The sequence below is a fragment of the Myxocyprinus asiaticus genome, chromosome 43, assembly GCF_019703515.2.
Source record: "Myxocyprinus asiaticus isolate MX2 ecotype Aquarium Trade chromosome 43, UBuf_Myxa_2, whole genome shotgun sequence".
Lineage (NCBI taxonomy): Eukaryota > Metazoa > Chordata > Actinopteri > Cypriniformes > Catostomidae > Myxocyprinus > Myxocyprinus asiaticus.
The window spans coordinates 30,020,639-30,036,686 of NC_059386.1; the positions used below are offsets into that span (position 1 = coordinate 30,020,639).

General features: G+C 37.3%; 1 protein-coding gene across 5 annotated transcripts in view; it reads left to right on the forward strand.

The window, feature by feature from the left end:
• gramd1ba (GRAM domain containing 1Ba) overlaps positions 1–16,048 on the forward strand; it is a 67,666-nt gene that overhangs the window by 35,241 nt on the left and 16,377 nt on the right. For 4 of the 5 annotated variants that reach the window (XM_051685292.1, XM_051685294.1, XM_051685298.1 and 1 more), the window contains 11 exons: positions 3,242–3,458; positions 6,359–6,379; positions 11,015–11,099; positions 11,666–11,769; positions 12,064–12,159; positions 12,239–12,319; positions 12,415–12,530; positions 13,875–14,028; positions 15,047–15,233; positions 15,462–15,608; positions 15,813–15,931. In XM_051685292.1, coding sequence (XP_051541252.1) covers positions 3,242–3,458; positions 6,359–6,379; positions 11,015–11,099; positions 11,666–11,769; positions 12,064–12,159; positions 12,239–12,319; positions 12,415–12,530; positions 13,875–14,028; positions 15,047–15,233; positions 15,462–15,608; positions 15,813–15,931 — 1,327 coding nt within the window. The remainder of the gene's footprint in view (positions 1–3,241; positions 3,459–6,358; positions 6,380–11,014; positions 11,100–11,665; positions 11,770–12,063; positions 12,160–12,238; positions 12,320–12,414; positions 12,531–13,874; positions 14,029–15,046; positions 15,234–15,461; positions 15,609–15,812; positions 15,932–16,048) is intronic. The other variant, XM_051685293.1, reaches the window with a different exon arrangement.

Below are 16,048 nucleotides of genomic sequence, written 5' to 3' on the forward strand. Positions count from 1 at the left end.
TTCCCAAAGGCCATCTGCCTTGAATTGTGTTTTATTACAGAAAATACGGGGTAAAATACAACATTCAAATAAAGATGATCTGTGATGCGCACTTGACTAACGTGGAATGGCCTGGTAAAACTGACGCATTCAGTAGTCGAATGGACCATTGAAAAGACTGGTGGTTGGCTGTCTGGAAAGGTCAGAAACATGGTACTGTACACCCTGTCTACACCAGGTACATCTGTTGACGCGACATGAGGCAACGGCTTGAGGCAGTCTACATTGGACGTGTTGACATGAACATTCTAAAACGTTTATTTGTGTTGTTGGCAGTAGTAGCACCAGCGTGAGCAGCGCAAAATGGAATGGGACACCCGTTTAGGGTGCTTATATGCTAGGGAAAGCGCCGACGGAGCGTTGGACACATGGGACTGCGAAAGGCCCGTTTGGAAGGCGTGCACAACAGAGGGTAGAGGTGATCACTGATAGAAATGTTTAAAATATATAGATATTTAAAATATATCTTTTTGAAAATGTACCAGTAAACATTGAAACTCTTCTCCAGGCTCTCTTTCCACAATTACTATCTTTTTAGCCTGACAGAGAAAGATAATTGAGGACAGGGAATGAATCCTCCGTATGTTTGAGCTCGTCCACCATGTTTTTCGATTTCACAGCACAGCTAGTCCCGCCTCTCCGAGATTCTCATTGGTCAACGGATGCCTACACCAGAGTGCGTTGCAGCAAAAGTTGAAATGTTCTCAACTTTTGTTCGCATGACGGAGCTTCACTATCAGAAAACCTTGCGTTTTCCCTGTCCATCCTTCCGATGTACCGTGCCCTTTAAAATCAATGCATTTGCAGCTTTCTCTGATGCAGCATTAACTCTAGTGTGTAGGCGCCCTTACTATCATCACGATGCACCGCAAAGCACCGCAACTGATGCTTCCAGTAGACAACATAATTGATTTTAATAGATTCTATTGCTTTTGATGTGACGTGACACACAGACAGGTGTTCAAAGCAAAATTGCATAAGTTAGCTTAAGTTTATGCTTAACAAAAAATAATTTTGCAGCGGTGGGAAAATAAGACACTTAAGATATATACTCTGTAAACAAGTCTTTAGATCTAATAATGCTTCTCAGGTAAATTGATCTTGTTTAACGAATGTTTAGATATTTTTACACTAAAACAAGATTTTTTTTTTTTTAGTAGCAGAAGCATATTATCTTCTACAGTTTTTTGTACCTCTAAATGCGGTAGTATCACGTGCCTGGATGTCAGCTTGCATATGGTAATTATATGCAGATGAGGCATTGTAAGCTCCATATATGGTTATTTCGGGGAGTAGTCAGGTGGGGAATAAAGCATGTGGATGTATGTACAATCTTCTGCTAACTGGGATTTATAAAGGGAACTTTGGCTGGTTCTGGCATATGTACGGATTTATAAATCTGAAAACTTTTGTGCGTATACAAAATTGGATTAAAAAATAATCAACACTTTACAATGTCTATTAACCAATCACGTTTCACTAAAAGTGTGAATACAAGCTTTGCTATAATTTCAGAAAAAAGTGCTAGAGGAAAATTCATACAGTAGTTTGTGTAAAAGGGCTTTCGACTTTGACAGTGGGGGACCTCGGAGTTAAAAAGTTTGAGGAGCACTGCTCTACATCGTATTTTATCTGCTCTTTCTCTCTCTCAGCCTTTATCTCTCTTTTGTCACACTGTTTGTTTTTCCATGCAGCCAGCTCTTAGCTCAGGTACAGAACATTAATAATTAAGATAGAGCTCTGTGCCCTTTCTGAGGGACACATGATGGGATGACTGTAGGATAAGAGAGAGAGAGAGAGAGAGAGAGAGAGAGATTGAAGGATCTTTCTGGAAGCCTTTTCATCTTTTATCTTCATCATCTTGACCTTTGTAAGCAAATGAAGTCTATTTACTGACAGATCTGGTAATCTGGGTTGTTCTGACAGTTATTTTTAATTCTTAGAGGAAATCATAGAACCAGTAGACTTGTGTAAATGTCCACTTTTGCACTTCATTCAATCTTATAGCTGTTTAGATGTAACATTGTGATTTTAAAGAGATCTCATTTGTAATTTGTTGTTTGTTCTTTATGTAATGTGAGAGCATGGATGGACACATCAGCTTGATCATTCTAGCCAAAAAAAAAAAAAAAGAAGAAGAATTTAATTGATCGTTAGATGATTAGTTCCTATGTTTTGACCCATGTGTTGGAGCTATAAATCTCCTGATACCACTTTATCAATGATGTGGAAATTCCCACCCAAATTGAAGCACACTGATGTTTGAACCCTCACTGCTCTGTTTTGGTGAGAGGTGTCAGTCTGAATACATTCCTGGAAGCTGACATGGCAGAGGTGTAATGCCAACGAGGCCCCTGCTGGGAAGGTTTAACCAACACATGCACAGAAACAGTTCAGAATATGTCAGATCTGATGACACATTCAGTAAGGAACCCAGACTACATCTGCATTGCAACCTTTACCTGCAATACAAGTCAAACTCTTGCCACAAGTTTGACTATCCATCATGATCTCATGAGTATTTGTATGTATTCTTAGTTAAAGTGTGGTTCTAATACACGTACATTTGCTAATGTTTGCGCAGACTGAAACGTATAATATTGATGTATTGACAGCTTCTAAAACGTAAATGATTTTACATATAAACAACTTCAGAGGTGGACAAATGTTTATGAATCTTTCATGTAATTCATTTTTTTAAACAGTATTTATAATCAGTGAGATTAATTGAATGTTCAGTGCCATCACTATTTTACACAGTTGACGCATTCACCTAGTTTGACATTATAATTTACATAACAGTTTTATTCAGTTCTATGTGATTTCTGTTGCCTTATTAAACACTTTCCAAAGGATTATTATATATTATATCACTTCAACCAAGATTTTGTATTTAAGGTCATTATTTAATCATTACTTAATCATTACATTTTTATTTGGTTTGCCATGGGACACAAAAGGAGTCATATTTTTTTTACATTTCTAAAGCTGTACATTACAATAATTACAATAGAGAATCAGGAGTCCAAACTTGAAACTGCATATCCCAAATTAACGCTGTACTGTATGCCTCTATACCGCATGCACTAACCACTAAACCATGGCTCAAACAGCTACTTGCATTATTTTCAATATGACTCAAGTGGACAATCTGTTTTGTATTTATTTGGTCACTTCTTATTTTTTTTACTTTTCTCTTTAGCACTGCCAGTAACTCGAACCGCAGCACGCCGGCCTGTTCACCCGTCCTGCGTAAACGCTCGCGCTCCCCAACGCCCCAGAGTCCAGAGGGAGAGAACATGGTGGAGAAGAGCTCAGATCATTCCTCCGACAAATCCACCTCCACCCCAGAACAAGCCGCTCAGCGCACACACAGCCAGACGCCTCACACCACCCGCCCTGGCGGCAAAAACTCCAAGGTAAATTATATGTGGGAATAAAATCATTTTATGTGCAGGTTTACCTAGCCTGTAAACTAAATATCTGACTCTTATTTAAAAAATGACCGGGACTGGAGAAAAAAAAAAATGGTGTATAAGATTACATTAGGATACATAACTTAGGATAAATTCTATGTAAGAAGAAAATAGTTACGAAAATGTTTCGCGAGTCTGGCCCCAGATGATTTGTACCCATAAAGAGGCATCAGCAAATATGATAGCAACGTTTTGGCTTTTACTTCATATACAGTTGTGTGCCGTGTATTGTTCAGTTCCTCATGACACAAGAATGTCCTGATTTAGACCTTTAAATAATAGTTCACTCAAAAATTTAAATTCTGTCATTATTTACTCACCCTAATGTCCTTCCAACCTGCATTACTTTCTTTTATTTCTGTGAAATAAAAAAAGAAAAATTTGAATAATATTTACATGCCTTTTTTTTGGCCATATAATGAAAGTGAAGAGTCACATGTAATCAATATTAATCATTGTAATTCCATATTCATCAGCACCTCATAAACAGGGAGAATTTTTATGTTGACACAGAATATCACTTTTGCTTTAATACGTGGAGAAGTTTTGCCACCCGGAAGTGTTTCATTTTCTGTGCACATAATTCATAAAGTTTTATTTTTGTTTGTTTTCTGATATTTTTTCTTCCTCTCGTGCATGCTAGTCACACAAGAGACTGTCTAAAGTAAGCATCACTCTTTTCTGCTCTCTCTGACCCCTGCCTGTGACCCATCCCATAATGTTCTGCTTCACTTGCGTGTGCTAATACATGCCAATCCTGTTAAGGTAGCTGTTAATGCAAAGCTAAATGTTTTGTGGTACACTTGGCTACAAAAAGTTTATTAAAAAGTAAAGTAACTACATAAATAATGTCAGTGTTTCTCGCCTGGATCACCTGAAAGTAGCTTGAACAGGTCAAATATACCACAGTAAGCAGTTCCTGACAAAATATTATAGTACTGTAACTTAACTTATTGTTACTATAGTAAAACTGATATTACATTGCTTGAAAGAGATCCCTGTATGGTTTAACAATAGTAAATTTGAAGTTTTTAAGTGCTAAACTTTCCTGTTAACATCCCAATAACTCTAAGCATTTTTCTCAGTTTTCTTCCTGTATACAGAAACTACATTTAATGCATATTTAATTCTGTCATCAAAACCTCACTACATTAGGCCACATCCACACTAATACGTTTTCATTTGAAAATGCATCCATTTTGCTATGTGTACGCCTCTCATTCACACTACAACTCTGTTTTCCTCCAACGAAAAATGGAGCATTTAAAAAAATGCTACCTGTCCGCCATGACATGACACTTCAAAACCATGACATAAGGAAACTGAAAACAGAGTTTTCAAATGAAAATGGATTAATGTGGATGTGGGCTTAGTTTATCTTGTCTAAATACCATTTCTATTAGGCCTAGTTGAGTTACCAGGCTTGTTATCTAGTGCAGATACAGTTTGCTGTAAGTGTTGTCGCTAGAAACACATACAGTATGCAAAGACAGATGGATTCACATATCGTGCTGTCTGTAACACACATAAACATCTGAAATGCCCCAGTCTACTTTCACATCTGTGCAATGATTTTAGCTGCATTTTAATATGCACTGGAATTGTGGGACTCTAAAGTGAATTAGATTAACACATTTACAATGTTGTACAAAATACCTCTCAATCCATAAATCATTCTGAGGTAACACTGCAACTTTTTTTTATTTCACACCTCCAGTTGTGCAAAGACAAATGAAGAGAAACAAATACATACTGTATGTATATATTAGTCGAAAATACAATAAGCTTTCCTGGCATCGCTCTGGTGTCTCACTGTCACCTGACCTCTTACTCTTCATTAATTTCCTCTCCAGTATGACAGGCTAAATCTGATTAAAGTAAGAAATCAGTATTTGTTTGACCTGCCCTTGAGCCCTGATCCCTCCAATGAGACCACAGTAGAATTATGTAGAGGCCCAGTATAAGTGAAATTATCTGTCCAATGATCTTCTTAAACTTTTATTATTACTTTTTCTGATTTGTCGAGTGTCAGAGAGAGAGAGAAATAAAGATTACTTTTGGATCTTTGCATATATATATATATATATATATATATATATATATATATATATATATATATATATATATATATATATATAAAACTGAATAAATGAAGAGTCCTTTGGGATAGATGTGGTTATAAAGGTCTTCTTCCAGTGAAAAAGCTTTGAATCTATAGTTTATGTTCCTATTTTTGCAACATTTCACCGACACATAAGAACAGTTTGATTTAGTGCAAATACTGCCCCCTTGTGGTAGTTTGTTGTATGGGTAATATGCATTATCTAAAAGGTGTTAAGTATTTTCTGTGCGGAATACCCCATACACAAGCAGAGCTTTCCCATAATCCCTTATTTTATAATGTATTCCCAAATGAATTGCACTTATACCTGTGCTGGATAGATAGACAGACAGACAGACAGACAGACAGACTGACAGACAGATGATAGATACTTTTTAATTCCTACTGTCATTTGAAAATATTGTTATACAGCATATCTTAAAAAATATATCAAATAAATATTGTCATTATTGATGGGTTTTCATCATAATCAAACTTATAACTGATTTTGATATAAAGGTAATTTACAATGTCAAGGCATTGTACTAGAAAATTATAACAGACTGGAGTCTTTATATAAAGCACACAGGTATACATGCAGATTTGAAATTAAACCCTGTCGTATCTGTGTGATATATATGGTTAATATGTGTATGTTAAGTATTGAGGCATATTAAAATCTCACACTGTTGTAATGTTTCCTTCTTTTCTCATTTATCCACCGGATTCTTCAAACTCCCAGAAAAGTCAAAGCTGGTATAACGTAAGTCTGTTTTTACTCTTCATTTCCTTTTGCTTGTATAAGTGATATTGAATGTTATATGCTTTTTTTTTTTTCTTTCTTTCTTTCTTTTTTTTATATGTGGTGTTTTGGGTGTGTATAGTGACATGCTGAGCTGGATTCTGATTGGAAGCTGCATTACAGATTTGTCTAGAGCAATATCTGGATCATTTGGGACATCTTTATATAAAGATTTGTATATTTTTTTTCGTTTCCATTCCATGATATTGGTATTGTCATTTTAAGGTCATTAGTTCAGAACTGGACCATTCCGAGTGACCTTATCATTTGTTGGATGTGAAAATATCCTCAGCATTTAATCTCATCACACTGCAACGCCACATGAATTTCTGAGGGTGTTGCCTCCCGATGTTGTTATACAATCACTGTGGGAGAGGAAATTATGACCTCTTTTTTCTGTGACCTAACGTTTGACTGTGTTTGATCTTACATTTTACAACATTTCTGTTCCCTTGGGAAAAAATTGATTTTTTTTTCATGTCAGCTCTTGATGACATTTTTCAGCATATTACAAGTGCCTTCATGATGTTTTGTCAATATCTGGGTGGCCATAACCTCTGGGCAACCCTGACGAATGTGCACTGCAAACATTTGAACAAAGATGGTATCTATCTGTCCATCCATCCATCCATCCATCCATCCATCACTCCGCCTACTCACCTACTTACTTACGCTCATGTTTGTTCTACTGAGCAGAAGACTGTTCGCTTTCAGCTGCTCCTCATGACTGTAAATAATCACATCCTGTGTGTGGTCGCAGGGAAATCCCATTGACCTCTGTCATGAAGTTCAGTGCTGGATGCCTCAGCCTTGCTCCTGAACAACAAGTCTGCTTAAATGGTGGCATCGTGTTTTCTCTTGAGAGGCGATTGGAGGAGAGACAAGAGAGAGAGAAAGATTCACACATTTGACATCCAATCCTCGTCCCACTTTCCTCCAGTTTAGGAAGTTTACCAAGGTTCATTCACCCTGTGAGAGTAAGAGAACGAGGGAGTGAAGGAAGACTGAGGTGATGTCCATTGCCCTGCCTCAACACCAATACCATAAAATGACCCATGTGCACAAATGGGGCACTGTGTTTCCATCTCAAACTCTATCCTTTCTTTCTCTTAACATCCCACTGTTTTTATCTTTTTCTTGCACCTCATGGAACCAAATACCTCTACTGCTCCTGCTACTTTTTTCAGTTTCGTATTGGGTCCCTGCAGGCCTCTGCAGCTGGCCATTCTGAATTCAAGGTGTGAGCTCAGGTTAAATATATGGTACTTTAGGGAAACTGGTAACAGTTGCCATCACTGTCACTCTTAAACAGATAGTTGACCCAAAAATGAAAATACTGTCATAATTTAAATCACTCGCATCCAAACCTGTATGACTTTCAATCTTTTGTGGAACACAAAAGGAGTTGTTAGGCTGTATGCTAGCATCAGTCACCATTCACTTTCATTGCACTGAAAAAAGATGCAATAAATGTGAATGGTGACTGAGGTTTGTGTATAACGTCTCCTTTTGTGCTCCATGAATGAATGACAATCATACAGGTTTGGAACAAGAGGGTGAGTAAATACAGACAGAATTTTAATTTTGGGTGAACTATCCCTTTAAGAGTGTTTTTGCAACTTTTATATAGAGACACTAAATCTGACATGCTGAGGGAGTGTTGTTATGACAGAAAGAGCTTAAAGACTGAAGACATAAATCTCACAAACTCTCGATCGTGATTGAGAAGAATGTACTGTCTAAAGCGAAAATCCCACTACATCTGACACTGCTCCACCCCTCTCCTCTCCTGTATATTCTTTTGGCTTGATGGCTTCCCTAGCCCCTCCTATTCCCTCAAGCCCCTCCCACTCCTTTCTGCAGAATTGCTTTGTAGAAAGTCTCAACGAGAACTCTGCCTTGCTGTAGTTAAGGGCTGTTACAGCACAGGATGGTCTTGCTGTCTGATTAAATTAGATTTGTAACATATTTTGCATCCTCTGTGGAGATCTTTACTAAAAAACAACTTACAACAGATGAATGAATCTAGGCTTGAGGGGATATTAGTGCATTCCCAAGATTAGATTTGTGAAAAGAGATCCTCCACCTCTGGTGATAACAGAATCACTTTCATGTCAAAAAACTTTCTCTGTTCTTTTTTTTTTTTTTTCAATCATCTGGGATGTCTGTAAAGGTTTCCATTAGATAACTGCATCAGCAAACCTTCATGAAAAGTTTGGATCTGAAATATCCCACAAAACCTATTGGCTCTGGAGCCTTAAAAATTGAAGACAACAGCTATAAAGGAAAATTTCCATTTTGAGAACGTCAAAGCTCCAAAGAAATTCTGTTTCACCACTTCTGTTAACCATAGCTATGTGAGGAGTTTGAAAGAATTATCTTGTTGTCTGTGGAGGATTGTCTTGAGGTGTTGCTTATAAGCTAAGATGTAGAGCTTGTAAACTGAATCCCTTAAGTGAAAAAAAGGTAATGCCAGACGATGCCTCCTCAAGGGCTACAGAGGTTACTCCAGGTCATTTCAGAGTTTGGGCTGGACTGGAGCTTAACACGCATGTTGTGAGGAATTCAGCCATCATCAGGAACTGAGATACTGTAGGCAGTGGAACGTCTCCAATGAGAAATGAAATTCCTTAGCTTTGAGATGGAATCTGATTGCCTCTTTGACTGGGAGGCGATCCAACAGCCTGAAGCAGCCCAGCATCACTGGACTGAATGGGATTCGGAATCTGATAGTGTTTCTGCTGTAAGAAAACAATCAGAGAGCAGAGGATGAGGGAGGCGTCCCTCTTTTAGTCCATTGTAGTGCAGCATTTTACTTTGGTTTGCATTGGTTATGATAGACCCTCAGGATCATTCAGTGATGGTTTTCTGGGGGTCTAGAGACCACCTGTGCATGCTAGATGCTTGGGGTTATTGTTACAAAACCTGTAAAGTCCTGGTTATATTTAACCCCCAAAAAATAGGAAAACATATTTTTCATAAAGAGAATCAAGCCTACATTTAGGACCATCAATATTTTTTTGCATTGTGACAAGAACATTTGTTCCCCCAATTCTCATTACCATAATGTGTCTGGATGTTTTACTTATATTACTCCTGTTGTTTTCAATGATGATTCTCAGTTATTTTCTTTCACTGTATTACAGTAAAAATTGTGCTGTTGTACAGTTATTTTCTACATTAAAATCAGGGAACATGAAAGGCAGTACGAATGTGATGTATAAATTCTTTACAGTTTAAATAATATATAATCATTTTAAGTGTATAATAATTAAGTGCAATTCTTAAAACATTCTTAAGAAGTTCTTAAATATTTTCTTAAGAAATTTTTTATTTTTTTTATTATTTTTATAAAATGACTAGCTTTGACATTGTCTGATTATAGCCTACTAGCCTGCTCATGAGGTTCCCTTGTCTACTTCAATACTTGCAAATCGTAACGACAAATTTATCTATCTATTAACCTTTTTTTAAATAGCAAGCAGCTCACAATTATTTTTTTATTGTAAAGTGCGTGAGATGTGTTAGTTTAATGACATTAGCCATCATAGGAGAACTTACTTGCTGGTAACCATTTGACAACTTTTGACATGGAGGAAAAGAAAAGAAACAAAAACTTTAGTAGATAAGAGATAGAGGTTCTCAATGAGGAAATTACTGCAAGGAAAAAAGTTCACCTTGGTAAGTTTGATAATATATCAGGTTGGAAAGTAAGGGAAATTGTGGCAGAGACTGTCACCGCTGTGGCCAACTCCGTTAGGGATGTGGATGTGGTGAAAAGTCTCTAATTAGATTCCTAGTGATATAATTATTATGATTCTATGGAATCAAAGCGAAAGAGCGCTTTGCAGCGCATCCATTTGAATGAACTATCATTAACATTAAGAAGATTTAAAACAACATGTTTTTTTTATTAATTCATGATCACATTTACATGGGGTGACAGCTGAAAATAAAAATAACATAAAACACAAAAGAGTCAAAAACGTTTTTTGGTCTGAAATCACATTTTTACATAAACAGCCCATAAGAAAAAAGATATGAACTTTCTTAAGAAGTTTTTTATAATTTATATATATATTTTTAATACAATTTTTTTTTTAAATATTCTTAACTTAAGAAATTCAGAAGAAAATGGTAGTTTAGAAGAAATTCCTTCTTAGAAATGTTTCGTGAATCTGGCCCCAGGACATTTTCTTGACAGGTTCCTTGAGAATCACACTTTGAGGAGTCTACATACCTCTTAACTTGTGGAAGAATTTAGGAAACCTCCATGTGTTTGAAGAGTATTTTTACTTTTTCTTTTCTAGGCTATGTTTAGTAGAGCAGATCAAAGAAGACATCACTTACCAAAGCCTTTCGTGTTGTCTACTGTAACTTTGTTTTATTTACACAGAAAAAAGTTTCTTCTAAGTACAAAGCAGAATCAAAAACACTTTTACAAATAATTTGTCTCCAATAAACAAGATTTGGTCTATCAAACCTCTGATATAAACCTCTGATCTGATGCATGCTAAATGTTTTGACTGTGTATGTCTCTGTTTGGGTTTGTGTGTGTCTGTTAAGCAAATCTCATACTCTTTTCTTGTCTTTCAGGTTTTGAGTCCCACATACAAGCAGCGAAATGAAGACTTCCGGAAGCTCTTTAAGCAGCTGCCTGACACTGAGCGTCTCATCGTGGGTGAGTGCATGAGCAAGAATCTTCATTACATAGTCAGTTAAAGGTATAGTTCAACCAAAATCTATTCATTATGCTTGAAACACGTACACTTTTTTCCATGGAACACAAAATTGGATTTTGGAGCATAGCACACAAGTTATATACACAACATAAATGGTCCTCTTTGGAGCTTGACAGCCCAAGTCACCATCCACTTTCATTGTATGTAAAAGAACATTCAGCTGGTTTTGTGTTCCATGGGGGGGAAAAGTCATACATATTCGAGAAACATAGGTGTAAATAATGATAGAATTTTCATTTGTGGGTGATCTATTCCTTTTAACATTACATTGACACTGGAAATTTCTTAAACTTTTGTTTAAACTTATACTCAAAATGTTCATACAATACTACAGTTACAATAAAATAGATATTAGCCTGTTTTTCACTCCCAGTAAATGAATACATTTGATTGTCTTTGAGTTATACAATTAACAAAATGCTCAGCATTACTTGTACATATTTAACATATTTAGCACATCATTTATGTATCTTAATATCTATGACCTCTCACCTTGTCCCGACAGACTACTCCTGTGCTCTGCAGAGAGATATTCTCCTGCAGGGTCGCCTCTACCTCTCAGAAAACTGGATCTGTTTCTATAGCAACATCTTCCGCTGGGAAACGCTGGTGAGTTAAAGGATTACTCTCGCCTCCCAGACAGAGAGCATCAGTCTCACATTCCACATGCTTTCTTCGTTACACAGCTGGATCAGCAAAGCTGTGAGTGGGAAACAGCTGATTCTGCTTAAAACTCACATTTCTGCCCCTCTTTTGAGGTGTAAGCGATTTATTCCTGTCATTTTAGCTCTGGAAATTGATGTACATTGAATATACTGTGTTTCAGCACGGTGAGATCTGGCTGCTGCTGGTTTGTTTAGGTTGAGTTAATGTTGAGGTCTCTCTCTTTATTTCTGTAAATAGCTGACTGTGAGGTTGAAAGATGTCTGCTCCATGACGAAAGAGAAAACAGCTAGACTCATTCCCAATGCCATTCAGCTGTGCACAGACAGTGAAAAGGTATAAACAGGCCCAGTATTTCCACCGCCGTAATGAACTCTGCTGTTCATGCTCTAATATTGTATGTATTCTCTTCCAGCACTTTTTTACCTCATTTGGTGCCAGAGATCGAACATACATGATGATGTTCAGACTCTGGCAAAATGCTCTCCTGGACAAGGTTGGACAATACTTGATATTATTCCCAAATGTTTATATACAGTATGGTGGCCATGTAAGCTCTCTCTCTCTCTCTCTCTCTTTTTTGGGATCTAGCCATTATGTCCCAAAGAGCTGTGGCATTTTGTCCATCAGTGTTATGGGAATGAGCTGGGTTTGACCAGTGACGATGAAGATTATGTACCTCCTGATGATGACTTCAACACCATGGGGTTAGTCTTGCCCTGTCATAAATGTTGTGTCATCTACGTGATTCATAATTTACATAACACACCATAAGAGACAGCAAATCAAATACACCCAATCAGATACAGCCAATCAGATAAAGAATTACAGATAATCAAAAATATCCAATCAGATACAGCAAATTGAATACTCCCAGTCAGATACAGCATTCAAAAACACCCAATCAGACGTAGCCAGTCAAAAACACCCAATCAAATACAGCCAATAAAATACACCCAATCAGAAACAGATAATCAAAAATAACCAATCAGATACAGCTAATCAAAAACACCCAGTTAGATACAGCCAGTCAAAAGCACACAATCAGACATAGCCAGTCAAAAACACCCAGTCAGATTCAGCCAATAAAAAACACATTATCAGATATATGTACAACCAGTCAAACTCCCAGTCAGATAAAGCAAATTTAATACACCCAATCAGATAAAGCCAGTCAAAAACACCCAGTAAGATACAGCCAAAAAAATACACCAAATTAGATACAGATACAATAGGCTTTCTCTCTAACCCCTTCACCACTATGGTACAGATCTATAGATACGCTGCTTACATCAGTTATGATATCATACACTTGTATATTATATTTAGGTTGCACTGTTATTATGGATGTTGTTTTATGTTGTTTGAATATTGCACTTGACACATAGATATATTTCTATTATTAAGTAATTCCTGCCCTAGTTTTATTTAATTTTGCTGTTGCACTAAATTTCTTGTCGTGTTGAGATAATAAATGTTGCATGTTTATGTTAGCAGAGTCTACCATTTGAATGCCCAATTCTTACCTTGTGTAATCTTTGCGAATGGCATTAAAAAGAACTTTGAAATTTGAGCCAAAAAATACACCAAATCAGATAAAATACAGATAATCAAAAAACCCAATCAGATACAGCAAACTGATTACACCCAGTCATACACAGCAAATCAAAAACAAATAACACCCAATCTAATACATGTACAACCAGTCAGATACAGCGAATTGAATACGCCCAATCAGATACAGCAAATCAAAAACACCCAGTTAGATACAGCCAATCAAAAACACCCAATCAGATGTAGCCAATCATAAACACCCATTCAGACACAGCCAATCAAAAACACTGAATCAGATATACCTAGTAAAACTTACAACACCCGATATCCAGATAACAGCTCATCATTCATTTGCTGCAGACATCTCTTGTTTCCTCATTTCTCCACAACATCTTTTCTTCCACTGTCCATCCCATCATTATTTGTGGGAGTGGGTCTGTTCTGTTGCCCGAGCTGGTAATCTTGACCTGCAGCTGTTGCCCCTCTCCCTGGTGCAGGTACTGTGAAGAGATTCCCGCCGAAGTCAATGAAGCCATCGACAATGGCCCCAAAACCCCTGAAGCTAAAATAGACATCAGCCCCCAGCTCCACAGGAAAGTGTTTCTAAATAGCAGTCTCAATTCCATGGACAGCACGGATGCACCGGTCAATGTAAGCACCAGGTTCCTTTACAAAACACATCACAACATTACAGTGGGAATAAAATAAGGTCACATGATTCTCCCATCTTGTATAAAATGTTTATTTGATGAACACATTATTACGTTGGAAGTTCTGAATAATAATAAAAAAGAAACGTCTTACCACTTTACAACTAAAAACAATAAATAAACAAAAAAATGGCAACTGAAATAACATTTTAATTTGAAAATCAGTGTGGTTTATTGTTGACATAGCTTGCACAAAAGAGTTGGCTAGCCAACCACTTAATCATAGTCAGCTAAATTTTGGCCAATCAAGAAGATTTGAGAATAATTTTTGAGGACATGAACAGCACCAAATCTCATCATTACGGTAATTCCGACATGACGTGAACATAACATTACTGTAGTCCAGACTCTCAAAAGATTTAGCATGTTAATGTGAGTATGACATATTTATAGATGTTGGTCTTGGCTGACGAGATCTGCTATGCTGCTGCTGGTGCTGCAGTGCAAGTACTGAGACTTGCTACTGCCAGAACACACACAGACATACTAAGTTAAGCATGTGGACATGCTACTGCTGCAACACAATTAGAAAAACACAGATCATGCTGCACAATTAGACAAACAATCCCCATTAAGCAGATCTAGACATGTGAAGGTTGAGGGTTTAGAGAAAACTCTTGCAGCGTGCTGCAGTGAAACCAGCTTACTTGCAAAATGAGCAGTTTAAATGTTAGACAAAGAGAGAGTACGCAAGCTGATTGCCTAACAGACAACAAGTTCAAAGGACCTATCAGCTTGCGCCATTCAGAGTTTTATGCCTGAACTAAGTAATTAATATTTCAAATAGTCAAGGTGGCCACAATACAGCATAACCTCAGTACTAAAATTTTGAGTGTACTTTTGTACTGAGGTTATGCTGTATTGTGGTCACCTTGACCATTTAAAATATGTTTTTTCATAAACCAGACATACACAGTGTTCATGGAAATTATACATAAATACTTAATGTGTCTGTGTAGTTTGACGTGCCCCCAGTGGAAGATTTTACAGATTGTGTTCCAGAAGATCTACCGCCCCTGCCTTTACCTGACAACAACATGACAGAGACCAGTGGCTCCGCCCCTGTTCCTGCCCCCTCCATTGACTTCAACGACAATGAGGACCTGCCAACCGAACTCAGCGACTCCTCAGAAACACACGACGAGGGTGTGTAAATTCTTTTGAGACACTTTATATGATGATGTTTTCATCAACTTGATAAGAAAAGGAATATTTTGATTTTAAAAATTATTTTGGATGTCAGTTTGTCCAAGATTGACTTACTGTGTCTTTGGGGACACTGCCACAACAACTTTGGTCACACTTAATGACATAGGGTGTCTTCCTGTTAAAACAAAATACAGATCTCATGTATGTGTATGTGTGTGTTCTCAGCAGGGGAAGTGCAGGCCTTCCAGGAGGATTTGAATGGGAAGCTTTACATTAATGAGGTGTATAAGTTTAGTGTGGATAAATTGCATGACATCCTATTCACCGAATCACAGTTCATGAGGGACTTTCTGGAGCAGCGACGCTTTTCAGGTGAGCACCTAAACCAGGCTGATACCAATATCTAGAGAGTAAGGTGACAGATGGTTGATCCAATATATATATGTTGATATTATAAAATTGTATTAATAGCAAAAAAGTTGTAAACAAAATAAACATTTCGCTCAATATTTACTCAAAATGTTCCACTGGCTTTTTTCCACCCTTTTCTTACCTTCTCTCCCTCTCTCTCTGTAGGTGTGGTTTATCACCCCTGGAGGAAAGAAGAAACGGGTAATCAGACCAGAGAGATCATGTACACCATCTCCCTCTCCAACCCGATGGCCCCAAAGACAGCCACAGTCACAGAGACACAGGTGTGCTTACCTGAGTCACCGGAAATGATAAACAAGCCTTATACTTAGGGCTGCACGATTATGACAAAAATTATGATTGTCGATTATATCTCTTTATATTGTAATTGTGATGAATTC